Here is a 16,834-nt window from a genome sequence, read left to right as displayed (position 1 = left end):
AATGGGATGGTTGATAGATGATGAATTGGAATGGATTTGGAAGGAAATGGTTGTGGCCTAATTGAGGTACTATCCCAGTATTTGCCTGGGGGCACTGAGGAAGTCTACGTAGAACTGTTGTCAGGATAGATGGTGTCTTTGCCAAGATACGAACCAAGCACCTTCTGGATGTACGTCTGAAGCATTACTGTTACACCAACCTTAAGTAATAAGTTCTTAAAAATTAAATAGACCATCACTGGTAATAGTAGTATATCTTCAGGACTTGAAATGCATGGAGTAAGAGAGTGGACCTCGTAAGTTGTGCTCAGAACTTCTCATTGTGTAAATAGGTTATGAAGTTTCTGCTGAGCAAGTTGCCTCAAGTGTTAACCCCTCAGTTTTGTATTTGGGAGGCGCCGTTTGAATCATGACCAGGACACAAATTATGCCTATTGAGGACTTTGTGTTTTTCCTCAGTCTCGCTATGAAAATACTGTGACATTACCTTAAATTAGGCTATTAAAACTTCTTTCCACTTTCTTTTCAATTCATTATTCAGTATTGTCCCCTCAGTCTACATATTGTTTGAACTACTGACAGTATCATTAAATAAATTGCAAATCCATTTAACATTTCTTTTCTGTTCAGTGTTTTGCCTATATCTGACACAGACATTGAGCTTTCTTTAAGTCCATATTGACATTGTTTATATAATATGTTCCTTGCAGCTGTGCTTACTTGATACCATGCTTCTTATCTGCTCCACATATATTGCTTTAAAGGACCTCCCTGTTTGTCCTATGTAGGTTTTCCATGTCCCAGGCAGTTCAACTTATAATCCTTTTATTATACTAAACTGAATTTTGCTTAAATAAAGTGTTGTATTTGATGAAAAAATATTGCAGATATTGATCAATACATCAGTCTATAAATGAAATACAATTTATAGACATATTTGTGAATGTTTGACATGTGTAGGTTTTGCCAGTTTTGTAGCGATTGAGTTTTCTTTCAAAGGTGCATTTATATTGGTAATAGTTACGCTGCATTTATATATAGAGTTGTAGCTTGCACTTAACAACTTGATGCATTCTTGAAAACAGGTCATAAGTCAGGTTCATTGTAACATGTAATGTATAGGATTGTGTTCCAAAGACTCGAGGCTCAAGACTCATTTTCAATATTTCAACCCCTGTTACTCTATGATTCTAATGTTATTATAAAATCAATAAAGGAACATCAAATACATAGTGTTAAACATGTAAACTATTACAAATATAAAAAATAACTAAGTTAATTAATATTTTACTATTTTTTCATTAAGAGTTATGATTTTAGCTACCAGAGCATTACAGCATGGATCATGAGTTACAGCTTTAGCTTCCACAGCATTTACAAACATTATGAACAAGTAAATTAACATGAAAAAGTTAAATAGTTCCATCCAGTGTGACTGGTTAAGATTTTCTTATTTCAGTTATTCATGCCCTTACATGTTTCGGTCCTCAGAGGCCATCTTCAGAGGGACACCTTTACATCAATACTGTTAGAAACCACCATTACAGTACATGTTCTAAAAGTTAAAATATATACATACAATACAAACAATATACAATTGGCTGTAAAATCTAAAGTCTTTACAACTACAGCGGCTGTTCCAAACCTGTATGTGTTTGTGGCCCGCTGTGTTGTGCAGTAAAGACAACACAGCAGGCCACAAACACATACAGGACAACATTAAAGAACCCTCTTCTCAAGAATGACAAGGTGGCACACATTCAGCCCCCCCATCAAAAGAAATAATAAGAGGGATGACATGAACCAGCTTGTTTTACAAATTCCAATAGAATCTTAACAAACTAACTATAAATATTTTAAAGTATTGGACCGAAACATGTAAGGGCATGAATAATTGAAATAAGAAAATCTTAACCAGTCACACTGGACGGAACTATTTAACTTTTTCATAATATTAGTGTGACAGACCAGAATGAAACAAATCAAAAGTAAATTTTATAAAAATCTAATATCTACAGCACCTTGAATTCAAATATGAGAATTCTGGATATGGGTGATTTCGGTAGGCAGATGGGCTTGGGAGAGGATGCTGGAAGAGTGCTGACTGGGACATGAGGCTTTCTGAAGAAGCTGTCTAAGGTAAAAAATTTGAGTTTAGAGATGTAAGCCCCAAAAATATGACTGTAAACCTATTAGGTGTTAATTTAGTGGGATTGTAACTGTGGAAGTTGTAAGTCAAGGAACAACTGTGTCTATATATTATGTGAAATGTAATACATTCCTGTCAGCTTATTACATTGGTGCTTAATCTTATTCTACTGAATACATGATAAAGGTGTATTGTATTAACATATGTATATGTAGCCTTAATTTACTAATTAGTGTTAACCAGACTCACGTTGATGTATTGTTTATCCAAGAAACTGTTTCATATGTGGTTTAGAGAACACAAGCCAGTTAATGTGTTTCAAGAATGGTCATTGAATCATTTTAAACTATATCTAGTTTTGCTTTACATTGTCACTTGTTTTTGTTGAACTAATTTTTTAAACTATGGAATGGATTTACATGTACACCAAATCAAATGAACGGAAAAGGCAATGGATCCCTTTTAAAGATATTTGAACGCACTCACATATTTAGTACCTAATATTTATAATTCTTTTTGTTTCAGTACTTTGTTGTTGGTATAATTATTGTCTTTTGATAATCATATGTGCCATTATTCCATTAAGTGAATGTTAATTATTCACATTATTGATGTTGATTCTGTTCTTAGGTTGTTACACCATGTGGTTATGGTTGATGTTGCTGTCATTTTGGGGTACTGCCCTCTCTGTCTTCAGGGTTGAAATGTGTATGTAGATTGAAGAGAATGCTATATATATATAGTACTTCAACCTATACACTCTGACCCTGAAGATGAAGGTAGCATGTTCCTCTGAAATGGTGGTGACATCATCTACAGCAACATGGTGTGCTAACAACCAAAGAACATAGTTAACATCAATAAATAATCACCATGAAAGCCTAAAATCAGTATTCATGCTATGGCATGAAATGCTAATCATTAAGCTTGTAATGAGGACAGATAACATTATACAGTATTGTGACATGATGCCTGAAAGCTGGAATAATCCATTGCCAGACAACAGCTCTTAAACACATGTTTCCATGACAAGCCAGAAAAACCATTTGCTACGCAATGGCTTGGTAAACACCCCCAAAAAGCCGGAATAGTGGAGTCGGACTTGGAATTATCCATTTGCTGGGCAATGGTGCATGCACGTTTCCGAGATGACGCAATCATGAAGAGCAGCAGTGGAACTGAGGGAGGTGGTGATCTCTATTCAGTCCTTTTGCAGTTATAAAAGGGAGTTTATTCATGAATTTGACAGATTCATTTGTAAGAGGATTCAGAATTGATTCGGGAGAGATTCTTCATACAGCATTTGTCAGACAGGAGTCGTAATGCATTCAGAAGGAGTTAAATGTGTGAGCTGTTATAATTGACTGTAATTGCAAAGAAGTGCCAATAAACCCAATCATCAAATCCAGAACACATTATTATGAATCACACTAACCCCTTTACATGTGTAAGTAAGTAAAAAAGTAAAGCTATCCCTGTAACAGGCCATGAAAGCCCATAACATGTGACAATATTTAAATCAGTAATAGTTTTTCATTGTATCAGATGTAATGCCCTTCATGTCAGTTCACTTTTGTAATATTAACACAGATAATGGAAAGGATGATGTTAAGAGATTTTAAGATGTTTCAAGCTATCCTAGATTATCTGTCTTGATTTTATTTTCATATAACCATAATCATTTATTTTCCAACATGTTGCCATCGTTTGGTAAGTACATATGAACAGTGGACACTTGAAGACAAGCATATAACATTATAAATTGCACAGAGGATGGGAGCACGTTATGTACAGTATACCAGGCAACATTACATTTATTGAAAGATATCTCTGGATATATCTGTTGATGTACAGGGTGTATTATTAATTCTGTAATCCATGTAGTCCATTCATATGCAGTATCAGTCATCAGTCTGTGACTGGTTATAATCTACCAGAAACTTGGTTGTCACCTCCACTTCAAAATTCCACATTTACATATATATTGTCATGTGTTACCTGGTAACCTACTTCTTTCTCATAGGTAATGCAATGAATAATTTCACGTAGGTCTTGGATTCAGCGAATATTTATTGAACACATGCTTTTACACATTTATGAGTACAATTATTATCAACTACTACACTGTTATAATTACTTCTTGCACCACTAATCTCGGTGAAGTCCTCTATTCCCTTTTCCGGATGCGAGCTGGCTTCTGCTTACTTGGAGCTACACTAAGAACTGACTGATCTCAAGTCAAAGTCACATTGCGACTGATGGTCAGTCATTCTGTCTTGGGGCTCATGACCAGGAATATTGGATTGCAACGAAAAAAAATATATATATGATCTTAAAGATGAAGAGAAAAATTGTGATATGTATTGTATTAATGCAATATTCATGAGTCCCAAAAGTTGCATTTCTTCATAGTAAATCCACTTATTGCTAATATTTGTACAGGCACTATATTTTGTGAATAATACATAAGAACTTAAAAAGAACTAATGCCTGATTTAAAAATAAATGTATATTTTTGTTATGTAACTTATCTGTCAGTTTGTATATGACATGTGAGATGGTATCACATAGAAATCCTGATATAGTGAACCATTTTATGTAATAATGGAAAATTAAATACTGGAATATTAGATAGTATATTTATAGCCAGTAATTGTATAGGATTGATAAAGTGTTCCATCACGCGCAGGAAAACATAAAACCACAATGCTTTGAAAGGGAGTATAATGATGTAAAGAAAAAAATATTGTACCCAGTTCTTTGAAAATGTAATTTTGGATGTTATCATTTATTAAATGCATTTTGATGATAAAGTACATTTATTCCATTTTCCCACTACTTCAGAATTTAAACCATATTCCAAACTTCTGGAGCCACATTTTGGAACTTCATGATGTATGTTTTATTTCACTTTTAATGGTGTCATCATATGCAGTAAGAGACTGTGCTTGTCACAAAGAGGACTGAAGTGGTAAATTGTATCATTAAAAGGAGAGGAATGTGCTATTTTGCCTTACTTATTCTTACAATTTCCCATGCATTTTTCTTCTAAGCTGATGAAAAGAGTGTGAACAATTTATAAAACCTGATTTTTAAGTATGATTTTAAGAAGCTGAGCATTTGAGGCAGTACTGGCTGTTTGTCCAATGTATGATAGTGAAGATGTAGTTTCTGTTTACCTAAATGAGACATACTCGTAAAAATAATTCTAATCACTTTCATGTTGGTTCACTGCATAAAGTCAGTTACACTGTAGAGATTTCTGACAATCAGGTTCTACTAACCAAATTTCTAATACTTTTTCATATATGGTAATCATTGCCAGGATATCACTCTTCATTATACAGAAGATATATATTAGTGTAACTGTCATCACTCAAACTAAATTTTCAGTACAGTGAATGAAATGTGACCCTTGCATAACTTCCATGTTCTCAAACAAATACATACAGTATTGTTGCTGTATACTGATGCAGTTATGTTTTAATGTACCAGTCTTAGGAATCTTAGAGTAGTGGAAAATCCAAGGATATGTGGGAAAGACAGTACCAGGAGCATTGGAGAAAAATATGATGCACGTAAAAGAAATCCTGAGAATAATTTCCTATCAACCAGTATCTTACCTTCCATAAAATTCTGATAAGGACTTATGTGGCATTATCAAGCAAAGACAAGCATCTGGATGTCATGTGATTATCTTTATTATTTAGTACTTATGGTCTTTGAAGTAATATTTGAGACTACACCCCCTGTAAATGACTGATATTTGTTCAAAATCATTTAGAGTCACTTTTGACAAAATGCCCATTTCAAGTCAAGTTCACCATTAAATTGGCTGCTTGTAAATATAAATATAAAATATTAAGAAAATCTGCTGATTGATGTGTATGCAGACAATTCTGGAAACGTTTTTTAGACCAAAGAAGGTTTTAATGAAAAACATTCTAGTATAAATAAATAAATATCTTCTGAGACATTATTATGTAGGTTTACACAAATCTGTGCAATATACACACAAAAAAACAAGCAACAGCATTTACTAACTGTTTTATTACACATACAAATTTGTGTAAAAATTGGTATAAAAATTAAAATATTTCATTTTTGATGATTTTAGTAAGGCTTATGACAAATGGAATGTGTTGTCTTAACAACTCAATATGAACACGAAGAATGATACCACTTCCATAATTATTTGTGATAGGTCTTCTTATCTGCTACAGATAAAGCAAGTAAGGGGTCATTGTGTGGTAAGTACATTCAGGAACTTATTCATCATACAGTTCTGGGAGCAGAACCAAGGAACTCTTGTCTCAGTAATGAATTGTGCTGTCAGGTTAGATTTGGGACATGTAGTTGTGGATTTAAAAGTTGAGCAGTTGTATTGCTGTCATTGAAACTTTGCAGTATGTGCAGCTGCCATACAGAGAAGTTTCAGAGTAACATTTCTGTGAGAACATAAATAGATGAGAGGAATGTGTGTTCATTAGTCAGTTCAGAGTTCAATTTCTCTGCTTTCTGTTGAATTTAAATGAGAGCAATGGAACTGTGTCATGAACCTCGGTTACAAAACTACAAAGCCCTTAGATGTAACTGTTTGTCAAAGCACTTTTCTACAGAAAGTGATGGAAGTAAATTGGGCTTGGATCTGGAGACTTTGGTGGTCACCTCAGTAGACCTCCACATCCAAGGTACTAATCAGTGAACTGATTAATATTGTGTCACCTTTCTACTGAAATTAGTGAATTAGCTGTGGAGAGCATCAGAGATGGCCACCAGTGTCCCCACTGTCAAGTCATGTGCAAGGTCACACAAAAGGAAATGATGTGACCACAAAACAAACACAAGAGGTAAACTACATCAAATTTAGATACTGCAAGATGTGTAAATAACCCTGAACACAGTAAACAGGAAAATATGATAATTTTGAACATGTAGTGTAAAATGAACTGTACAATGTAAAAACTAGTTTATGAAGACAGCTTAGTTATACAGGGTGTCCCAGGAGGAATGGACCAAACTTCGGGAGGGTGTTCCTTATGTTAAAGTATGCCGATATAACCCAAAACACCTATGTCCAAAGTTGAACGGTTACAGAGATAATGGCCCGAGAAAAGTGTGGTCTTCTGGTGGGTCCACGCACTGTACCTGTCAGCTGAGAGGCCTTATCTATGTTTGTCCTTGAGTGCGGTGATTCACCCTAGCTGTACTTATGTAGTTGGCTTATACCAGAACGCTCAGTCAGCCATGTTACATCAGCGCTTGCCAGTCATGTGTCATGTATAGTGCTTGGAAACCCTAAGAACAATTATGACATGGTGAGCGAATATTTTGTACTTCAATTTTATGGCTTCACATCACTCACAAGTTAGTTTGATGTTACGTACATTATTAACATTACAGAATCCACATATTCCTGCCAGTTTTAACATGTATTTTGTAATCAACAAGTGTGTAACACTGGTCAAAGTTTGACACTTCTCTGGCCATTATCTCCGTAACCATTCAACTTTGGACATAGGTGTTTTGGGTGATATAGGCATACTTTAACATAAGGAACACCCTCTCTAAGTTTGGTCCATTCCTCCTGGGACACCCTGTATGTAAATCATTCTTCAACTTGAAACATCCATAACTGTTTGAAACTGAATCCACGGTCATGACACTTTGGTGTGGGTTATTTAATGATGCTTTCAGTATTAAGACTGTATAGCATCAGATGATAGATGACTGATGAATTGAAAAGGATTTTAAAGGAAACTGTCATGAACTAATTGAGGTCATACCCAGCACTGTCCTAGTGGTACTGTGAAAAACAATGAAACCCGAGCTGGAATAGCCAGTGTCAAAGTCAAAATTGAAACCAAACACTTCCTCAATAAAAGTTTAAGAGCATTACCTCTATACCAACCTATTCAGTATGACATTTCTTATTAGGAATGGCCTCAGGAATGAGGTCTTGAAATAGTGACATAAAGTCTTGAAACATCCTTTGCAAGAGATGAGACTTTTGAAACACCCTCTACAAGAAATGAAACTACAGTATTTTAATATAATTTAATATACCATCTTAATTTTACTGCCACCCTGCCATGTCTACATGGCATGATGCTAATTATGCATAGGGCTATTTTTTACACTGCAAATAAACAGCTCTCAGAGAATATTTTTATTGATAAATCTATAGATTATCTCATTACATAATGTAATTCTCCATGCTATCTTTGAACACAACCATTCCAAACTAATATTACACTGAAGTAAATATTGCAGAGCAATTAAAGATGTACAGATTTGATTGTTTACTATTTTGAAAGACTTTCTATTAAATCTAATATCTCAGTTCGTTTTGTTGCAACATTATATTCCAAAACTTTTCCACATCCTTTTATTTTATTATATTTTGCACAGAAGTCTGCAACAAGATCAACATTGCAAAGGACATGAATGCCACAGTCATATCTATTCACTTGCTGTAATGAGTCTATTTCCTGGAAATCACCCTTGCCATAACTTGATAAGTACATAAACAGATTGGCAGCCAGTTTCCATGCTTGCTTGAAGTTACTTTGCGATAAAGAATCAAAGTGAAAGAAGGTGTCCTCTGGTTTGCTGTAGACTAGAAGGCTCCAGTGTGTACCACCAGGAGAATCTACCTTTTCACAGTCATTCAGAGCCATGAAAATGAAATCTCGTTCCTTCACTTGCAGGGGATCAAGGAAAACTGTCAAGTCCTCAGATGGGCAAACTTTAAGACACTGAGTAACATCAGGACTAACAAACAAAAGCTTTTTCTCATCTTTATAAGCAATTTTTTCGAGATATTCGAAGTAAAAGCTTATAATATTATCATTCAACCAGTGTGGGCCATCCAGCAAGTCAGTATCAGACTTATGTAGCAAAACCTCATGAAAGTTAAGTATAATAGGATTATGGGACATCTTGTGGAATCTGTCAAATAACATTCTTATGTACTGACAAATCTGCAGCAAAAATTTAATTCGTTATCTGCAGTTTATCTGTAGCCATATTTACTGTGAAGGCGTCTGTTTAAGTTACTGATTTGAAAATTTAAATTCTGATGTAGTTTGCTGGAACTGAAACAATAAAACGAAACTCGCATCAGGATATTACATACATGAAAACAATAATATTAATATTTTTAATTCAGCTATTCTCTATATGTTGACAAGCCGTCGAATTTTTAACGTACTCAACAATAAGATCACTAGGTCATTGATCTTAACCTGTAGATTTCACACTTGCGAATCCGTGTTTCCCCATTGTTTTCAATTCACATTATTCTTGGCTTCACCGTTATACGAAGAGATTGAAAGCAATGATTCTGCCTCTATTTTGAAAATTCGGCAGTAGGAATCCGTAACTTTATTTACCGTTGCACATATGTCACACCAAATATCTGACACCACGGTTCACTACTTACCCTGATACTGCGATGTGTCGTGTCTCTTTCAGATTTCACTACATTCCCTTATTCGAAACGTTCGAAACACTGTCCGTACCGTTCCTACAATCGAGGAGGAATGTTTCTGAACCGTTGAGAGATGTCATACTTCACTGAAGTGAAATTTTGCAGTGCCTGAATTGGTGGATAAAGTAGAGTAACTAGTGTGGAGTGAGAGAATGCTGTAAATGGGTGAGAGCTTTGAGATGTAGTTGAGAGTACCATTCTCTTCGTGGTCTAAAAATTGCATTAAATTAGAAGGGTCTTCGCACTGATCATTGTAGTGTAACGGAATGTAGGAGGCCATGATCCTTGTACGAAGTGGAAGTCGAATTAGAACAGAAGACGATTTTCGATTTATTACGGCAGCTAATTCTTTGGGATCAGTTACCAGGTAAGTTTAAGGGTTTGTAATTTTGATGTGGGTTAAGTGCAGAGATTTCTATGTTGTATTACGATAGTGCATACTTTTAATTAAGTAATTATTATTTGCAGCTGCACACAGTATGGCAACTAAGCAGCCGTCACCAGAAGTGAGTTGAAAGTTGCTTTCGGTCAGCTGACTTATTATGTTTGATGTGCGCCCTGTTCCGTTTGTAAAATTGTTTGTGTAAACTAACCAGAATTAGTTTTGGTCTTTTAAAATTACGAAGTTATGGGACCTAACGCATCACAATGTGTAGGAAATCTTTATGAAATATTCCAGTGCCAAGTAAGGTCTTGACAAAAAAGTTGCGTGGAACATTATTATGCACCACTTGTCAGATCGTGTTGAAATAATGGCTTGGTAAGTTGTAAGTAGTTATTCTTAACAGTCGGTTACCAAAATTTGAAGTAATACGGTCTGATATTATGTTCATGTTGGATGCTCATTTATGATGTCTGATGTACTGTAAATGTGGTAGTTAATTTGTTGTGAAGTCTAATTATGCCATTTATGTTTTAATATTTCATTTATAGATGAGCTGTAATAGAATTAAGGTCATTCTATGATTGAACTTATCCAGTAGTGTGGAAATCCTATGCCTAATCAGCCATGGCATCTGGAGCATCTTCTTTAGATAGCACAGGAAGTAATGGTGAGCTGTGATTATAATACACATTCAGTTCTATCTGTATTTTGTTTTGATGACTTCAGGAGAACAATATGAATCTGTTATATATATATTTCTAGATATTATGTTGCTTTCAGGTACTCTGTCACGTGGGTATACTGTATCCAATAGTGACAGAAGTCTTTCATCAACTTCTGTCAGGGACTATGATGGTCTGAAGCAACAGTGTGACAAAGCAATGCATGAGCTGCAGATGTTGAGAAGGTATGTTTGTCAGTCATCCGTACAACTTTATATTTAAACCAATTGCATTTGTGTTCATTTGGCATATTATTCAAGAAACAACAGCGCACCTAATTTTGAATCATGTTAAGGTGATGTCACAATATTAGAAGAATGTAAGAAGAGTAGCAGAATAAATTGAACAGTAATCATAACACCAGGCCGCACCATAGCTCAAGTGGTTAGTCACTGGCTTCCCACCGTGGCAGCCTGGGTTTGATCCCGGGTCTGGTCAAGCGGGATTTGTGGTGGACAGAGTGGCACTGGGGCGGGTTTTCTCTGAGTACTTCGGTTTCCCGTGCCAGTCTTCATTCCACCAAATTTTCCATCCTATAATAACCTGGGGCAGGCTACAATAGGCCAATCAGTGGACGCCATGCCGAGTGGACCCAACTGGACTCCACCCCCCCACTAAGTGAATTAAAAAGAATCATAACACGATATAATTTTTTTCTCAAGTTCTTGAAAGTATTTTGAGAGTAAATAATATTATGAACATTCCTTGTGGGTTATAATTGTTTCCCATATTCACGTGAAAAGTAAATGAAGTACAGAATTGGGAATGATGTTAGTTATGTAACATAATTGGGTGACCCCCAGCAGAGGCCAGCATCAGAAACGTAATAATGAACCTCCCAGTGTCACAGGAACTTTGTAGTTGGAACCAAGACTATGTCACTGAACTTAGTAAATTATTATTGTTCCTATGCTAACAAATACTACTGCAGTACATGGATCATACATATTTCAGAAGCTTAGCAGAATTCAGATATTTAACAGTATTACTAACAGATAAAAATTACTTTTACAAAGAAAGTTGGAGCAGATTAATATAGGAAATGTTTGTTACATTTCAGTTCAGAGTTTTTTTTCTGTCTTCCCTACCCCTGTCTAAGAATATAAAAATAAAGAGGGAAAAATTATGTGATTACTTGACAGTTTGTATTTTGATTTGGTCCACATCTTGCTTATGAGGGTGTATGGGCTGTGTCTGTCTTACTTGTCTTTGTATAGTTTCAGTCATTTTATATGGGTGTAGAGAAAAGAACACAGATGGGGGCTGTTGAGAATATTTGCACTTATGTTAGAGGAACTGCCAGTATGATGGAGAAAATTGCATACCAAGGAACTTTAGGATTTATACTCTTCACCAAGGAGAATAGAATGAGCAGGGCATGTAGCACTTGTGGAAGAGATGAAAAATACATGCAAAGTTTTGGTTATAAAGTCTAAATGGTAGAGATCAGATGGAATTCCTAGAAGTAGGTGGGACAATAATATTTTAAAGAAGTGAGGATGGAGGATGTATGTGGACTGGATTTAGTGGGTTCAGGACCTTTCGATTACATAAAAGGTGAGGATTTCTTGGCCAGCTGAGTGATTGTCAGCTTCTCAGTGAGGATTTTATTGTACAGAATCAGTATACTTGTAAATGATTGAAAAAGTGGGAGGTGGCTTTTTCCCCATGTACTGTGACATGGATGACTTTTTTTTTATATATCTAAATGCCACATTCTGGTTCTAAATATTGCCCCTGAAGTCTTTGTTCCTGCTGTGAATTTCTTAAGGATGGAGATAAGTTAGTCTATAGTCACCCATATTTTAAAAAAAAATTGCTATGTTTTTGACATTCATTGTGTTTCAGTTTATCACAAGCATTCTTTCGACATTGTTTCTGAGAAAGATAAGTTTACGTTTTATGGTAATTTCCAGTTTTTTTTTTCTGTGGTTATTGTTAGTTGTCGGTAAAAATTATCTTATTTGTTTATGAAAATAAGTTTATGACAGCAGTAATTCCATTTATGTGGTGTTGTTGTGTAACTAGCATTACTGATATGTGCTACTTAATAGAACCTCATTTCAACTACTACTATCCAGCGTGGTCTGCTTTGTTAAGAACTGGCATGTTGTACTGAATTGTTGTGACGAGTTTTGTGTAAGCAATGGGTAGTAAATATATTCTGTATAATAGACAGTAAGCATTACTTATTCCCATCACTGTGGCCCAGGTTCGATCCCAGGTCTGGTCAAGTGAGATTTGTGGTAGACAAAGTGGCGCTGGGGCAGGTTTTCTCTGAGTACTTCGGTTTCCCCTGCCAATCTTCATTCCACCAATTGCTCCACAATCACCCTCACCTATCATCTGGGGCTGGTACAATAGGCCAGAAGTGGCTGCAGTACAAGGGACTTAGCTGCACCCCACTAGCAATAAAAAAAAAGCGTTAATTACATTTACATTTATTTTTCACTTCATGGATCCAATCATCTCCCCATAGGGCTGGGTATAAAACATGTCACATGTTACAAATTCATGATGACTACACATCATTCGTCCTTTGTCCGATAAAATATGTAATCAGGCCTCACACAGATAGCTCAGGTTGTCAGGACAACACACATGGGTTGTGGAAAAACCACTGTCACATTCACACCTTGCCATTCCACACACACTGGCAAGCCATATCATCCAAACAGTTACATTATAAAATATTAAAATTCATAACAAAAATAGACATCATACATACTGCACTTACAACAAGCACCTCTCAACAATGTATAATTCATGCACACAGACCATTTATTAACTCTTAGCTTTTGAGCCCCTTGCATGCTTGACACATTCATCAATAGAGTAAAATGTGTTACTTTGCGAATAATTTCGTAAAACAAACCTAAATTTCTTTTTCTCATTTTTTAAAACTGTGATATTTTGATGGCAGAGTGTTAAGTAGCTTGACGCCTGAATAATACACCCCTCTCTGATAGGATGATAAATGTGTTGAAGGTATATGAAGGTGGTCATAGTAGTACTGTTACTTTCTGGTCTTAAGTTTTTACACCTTCCTTGTACATTAATTGAACCACTATTTCTCATCACTGTAATTTATAATTGTTATCATTTCATGAATTTTGAAATCAAGGTCTTTTGTCTGTCAAAACTGAATTATAATTAACTCTGAATTATTTGGCTGTAGGTTATCTGGGTGTGTATTTAAGGAAAATTTTTGAAACATTTTGTATGAATATAGTTTACAGTTTGACCCTGGGTAGCTGTTAAAAAAGTGGACGCGAGACTGAAATATGTCACAAGACATGGGTATGAAAAGATGATGGATGATATTGGTTGTTGTAATGATTAAGTGAAAGAAGATGTTTCTGGAAGCTTCTCAGCATGTTTAACAGTTGTAATTAAGTAGATACCCTGGGGTTCAGACGATGGTGTATAACACACAGAGATGCTGGGTTTTCAGACTTTGTCCATCGTCCGGATTCTAAATAACTAAGAAAAAATACGGAAACTGGATCTGTTTCCGTCCTCAGGTGTCCAGTGATTGAGGCTAGCTCTTTCTAAGGGACCCAACATAGTAGGTGTCTTCCCTCACTTGAAGATGGAAACAGATCCAGTTTCCGTATTTTTTCTTAGTTATTTAGAATCCGGACGATGGACAAAGTCTGAAAACCCAGTATCTCTGTGAGTTATAATTAACAAACTACATTTTCTGCTCAAGAGAGTGATTTGAAGCTTGCAGTGTTGAATTTTCTTTTAGCGACAACAAAAACCCAGTATCTTCTTGTGTGTGTGTGTGTGTGTGTGTGTGTGTGTATGTGGTGATTTTTTTATATTATTTTATGTTTATCTGCGCACTGTTGCTCCTGTCCCCAAATAACTGAGGGTATGACAAACAAAATTGTTTTCTCAAGATTTCTGCAGTTGTGATTTTAATGAAAATTTAAATCTCAGGATTACTGAATTTCTGAATTTTGATTTTCTAAAAGAATGCAATATTCCTGAAACTGGATATGTTTCCATCTTCAAGTGAGGGTGTGGAGGCATGTACTCAAGTTGGTTTGTTAGATAGAGCTAGTGTCAGTTGCTGTCATTGAGATTAGCTCTATCTAATTGACGCTTCTGAGTGGATGTCTCTTCACTCCTTTGCCTGGGGATGGAAACAGGAAGACTTTGAGCTTGAGAAATAAATGTTGCTACATAACTGTAATCTAAAAATATTTCAGTAATTCTTTGGTTGGACACCCTCAAGAGAATAGGCATGTTGGGAGCCCTGCCTGTAGACAGGAGAACAGTGTACAAATGAATCTTATATGGGTTTGAATATGTGAGTGGATTCACTTGGTTCACAGGGTCCAACAGCTGTCTTTGCAAACATAGCGGTGAACCTTTTGGTTCAATATAAGATAGAGTATTTCCTCATTTGCTGATCAACTGTCTGGAATTACAGAATAGAACCTTAAGGTTCTATTACCAGAAACATGTATTGTTACAGATATGTTTTTTTTTTTTTCACATTGAATAATGTGTCAGTCATGAAGTGCAGCATTCAGTAACATGGCTGAGCCGAATTGATTCTTTTCTTTAAATCCTTATATTGGATAGGCAGCACAGTGAGACAATCCGTCGCTGTGACCACACTATGAAAGAACTGGAATATTACCGAGGACAGCACAGAGCAGCAATGAACCAGTTAGAAGCAGCCGCTCAAGAGTCTTCCACTCTACGCTCCAAATATGCTGATCTGGCATCAGAAAAGCAGCGTGTAGATCGGGATGTCCAAAGTTTGCAGAAAGAAGTGACAGAGCTTAGATGCCAGCAGCAGGTGTGGTTATGTGATTAAGGCATTAGATGAACTGTTTTATAGTTAAAGTCTTGTAGACATTTCAGAGTAAATACTCATGCAGTCACTCCTTCCTGACAGGTACCGGAGGACTGTAATAACATTTGCCTCTTCAGCTGTCTGTGCTGTTAATATGTAGTTTGCGGTTTTGTGTTATGCATTAATATTTGCACAGTCACAAAGATTTCATGTCATAATAATTTATGATGCGCTTGTATTTATGGGAATACCGAGATGAGTCCAGATATGTGAATGGAAATGATGAAATAATTTTAATGTTTTCCAAGTTGTCTGAGTTTGTCTCTGGGTCTCAAAATTGTGAAAACTTGTTTGCAGAAATTTTTGTATTTTGAATAGAATTTTAGAACTGCTGTGAATTTTCATTCAGAACACATTATAGGAAACACTGAGTAGGTGAAATGGAGTAAAAATCTTTTCTAAACCAAGTCCCATTTATGTCCAGTTAATTAACAGTTTAAGAGAGATAAAAGAAATGTCATTTGGAGCAGAGCCAGTTTAGCACATTATTGCTCATGTTTGCTGTATGCATTTGTCTATGTAAGTCTCAGACAATTATAATATTTTTAATGAGCTTTTATTATGCCTTCAAATTTTGTAATGTATTTCATGTTTAGTGTCATGAAGTGCTTTGCATTCATAAATTAATTTCCAAATCTGAGTCTCTTTCTAAGCAGGTGCTACTACAATGTAAATGACCAGTTCTTCCTTATCTGTTATGATCTGAACCACCCATCTCTGAGCATTACATCAACAGTTGGAGTTGAATAGCAGCAAAAATGGATAATAAATAAAAATGGAGATGTAAATTTGCTCTTATTTTGTTTATATCTGATAGATAGGCAATTTTTAATTTCCATGTTGATTGATTTATAGGTTACTTATATAAATCAGTCACACCTTTTTACAAAGTGTTTCAAGATTGGTCATTTAAAAACGGATCTGTTCTTCATAATTTGTGGGCTGAAAAAATAGTTGTAAAACAAGTAATACTGTTTCTCTTCAGAATAAAATTAATACAAATTTTGGCAGTTGTTAGTGAATACATATCCACCAGTCATTGAAATTTGGTTAAAATTGGGATTTCATATATATATATAGTTCTATTTCATTTTATTTATTTATTTTTTTTTTTTTGAGTAGGAAGGCTGATGCAAAAGAAGTGCTATGATCAAGAGATTTACAGAAATGGAAACTGAACAGAGACTTGGACACGGTGCTTGTGAAATTGATC

At 35.4% G+C, this 16,834-nt stretch overlaps 2 protein-coding genes across 6 annotated transcripts in view; one reads left to right on the top strand and one right to left on the bottom strand.

The window, feature by feature from the left end:
* Nucleotides 1-8,295: 8,295 nt before the first annotated feature.
* On the bottom strand, nucleotides 8,296-9,925 carry LOC111868997 (sentrin-specific protease 8). 3 transcript variants are annotated; one of them, XM_023860156.2, is made up of 2 exons: nucleotides 9,594-9,925; nucleotides 8,296-9,246 (listed from the first exon to the last, which is right to left on the bottom strand). In XM_023860156.2, the coding sequence occupies exon 2, from the start codon at nucleotides 9,112-9,114 to the stop codon at nucleotides 8,455-8,457; it is 660 nt and encodes a 219-aa protein (XP_023715924.1). In that variant the 5' UTR covers nucleotides 9,115-9,246; nucleotides 9,594-9,925; the 3' UTR covers nucleotides 8,296-8,454. The 3 variants fall into 3 exon arrangements, with proteins under 3 accessions (XP_023715924.1, XP_023715926.1, XP_023715925.1); XM_023860158.2 differs by lacking the exon at nucleotides 9,594-9,925 and adding an exon at nucleotides 9,363-9,587; XM_023860157.2 differs by lacking the exon at nucleotides 9,594-9,925 and adding an exon at nucleotides 9,397-9,587.
* Nucleotides 9,918-16,834, top strand: part of LOC111868996 (disks large homolog 5) — a 50,059-nt gene continuing 43,142 nt past the window's right edge. For 2 of the 3 annotated variants that reach the window (XM_023860155.2, XM_023860152.2), the window contains exons 1-5: nucleotides 9,918-10,008; nucleotides 10,110-10,401; nucleotides 10,575-10,693; nucleotides 10,807-10,933; nucleotides 15,345-15,564. In XM_023860155.2, coding sequence (XP_023715923.1) covers nucleotides 10,651-10,693; nucleotides 10,807-10,933; nucleotides 15,345-15,564 — 390 coding nt within the window. In that variant the 5' untranslated portion in view covers nucleotides 9,918-10,008; nucleotides 10,110-10,401; nucleotides 10,575-10,650. The remainder of the gene's footprint in view (nucleotides 10,009-10,109; nucleotides 10,402-10,574; nucleotides 10,694-10,806; nucleotides 10,934-15,344; nucleotides 15,565-16,834) is intronic. The other variant, XM_023860154.2, reaches the window with a different exon arrangement.

This window comes from Cryptotermes secundus, unplaced genomic scaffold (assembly GCF_002891405.2).
Source record: "Cryptotermes secundus unplaced genomic scaffold, Csec_1.0 scaffold70, whole genome shotgun sequence".
Lineage (NCBI taxonomy): Eukaryota > Metazoa > Arthropoda > Insecta > Blattodea > Kalotermitidae > Cryptotermes > Cryptotermes secundus.
The sequence above is the reverse complement of the archived record's forward strand: the minus strand, read 5'-3'. Positions and strand labels throughout refer to the sequence as shown.

Bases quoted from the DNA above. Each gene is read 5' to 3' on its own strand.
- LOC111868997 (XM_023860156.2), bottom strand. From the start codon at position 9,114: ATGTTATTTGACAGATTCCACAAGATGTCCCATAATCCTATTATACTT.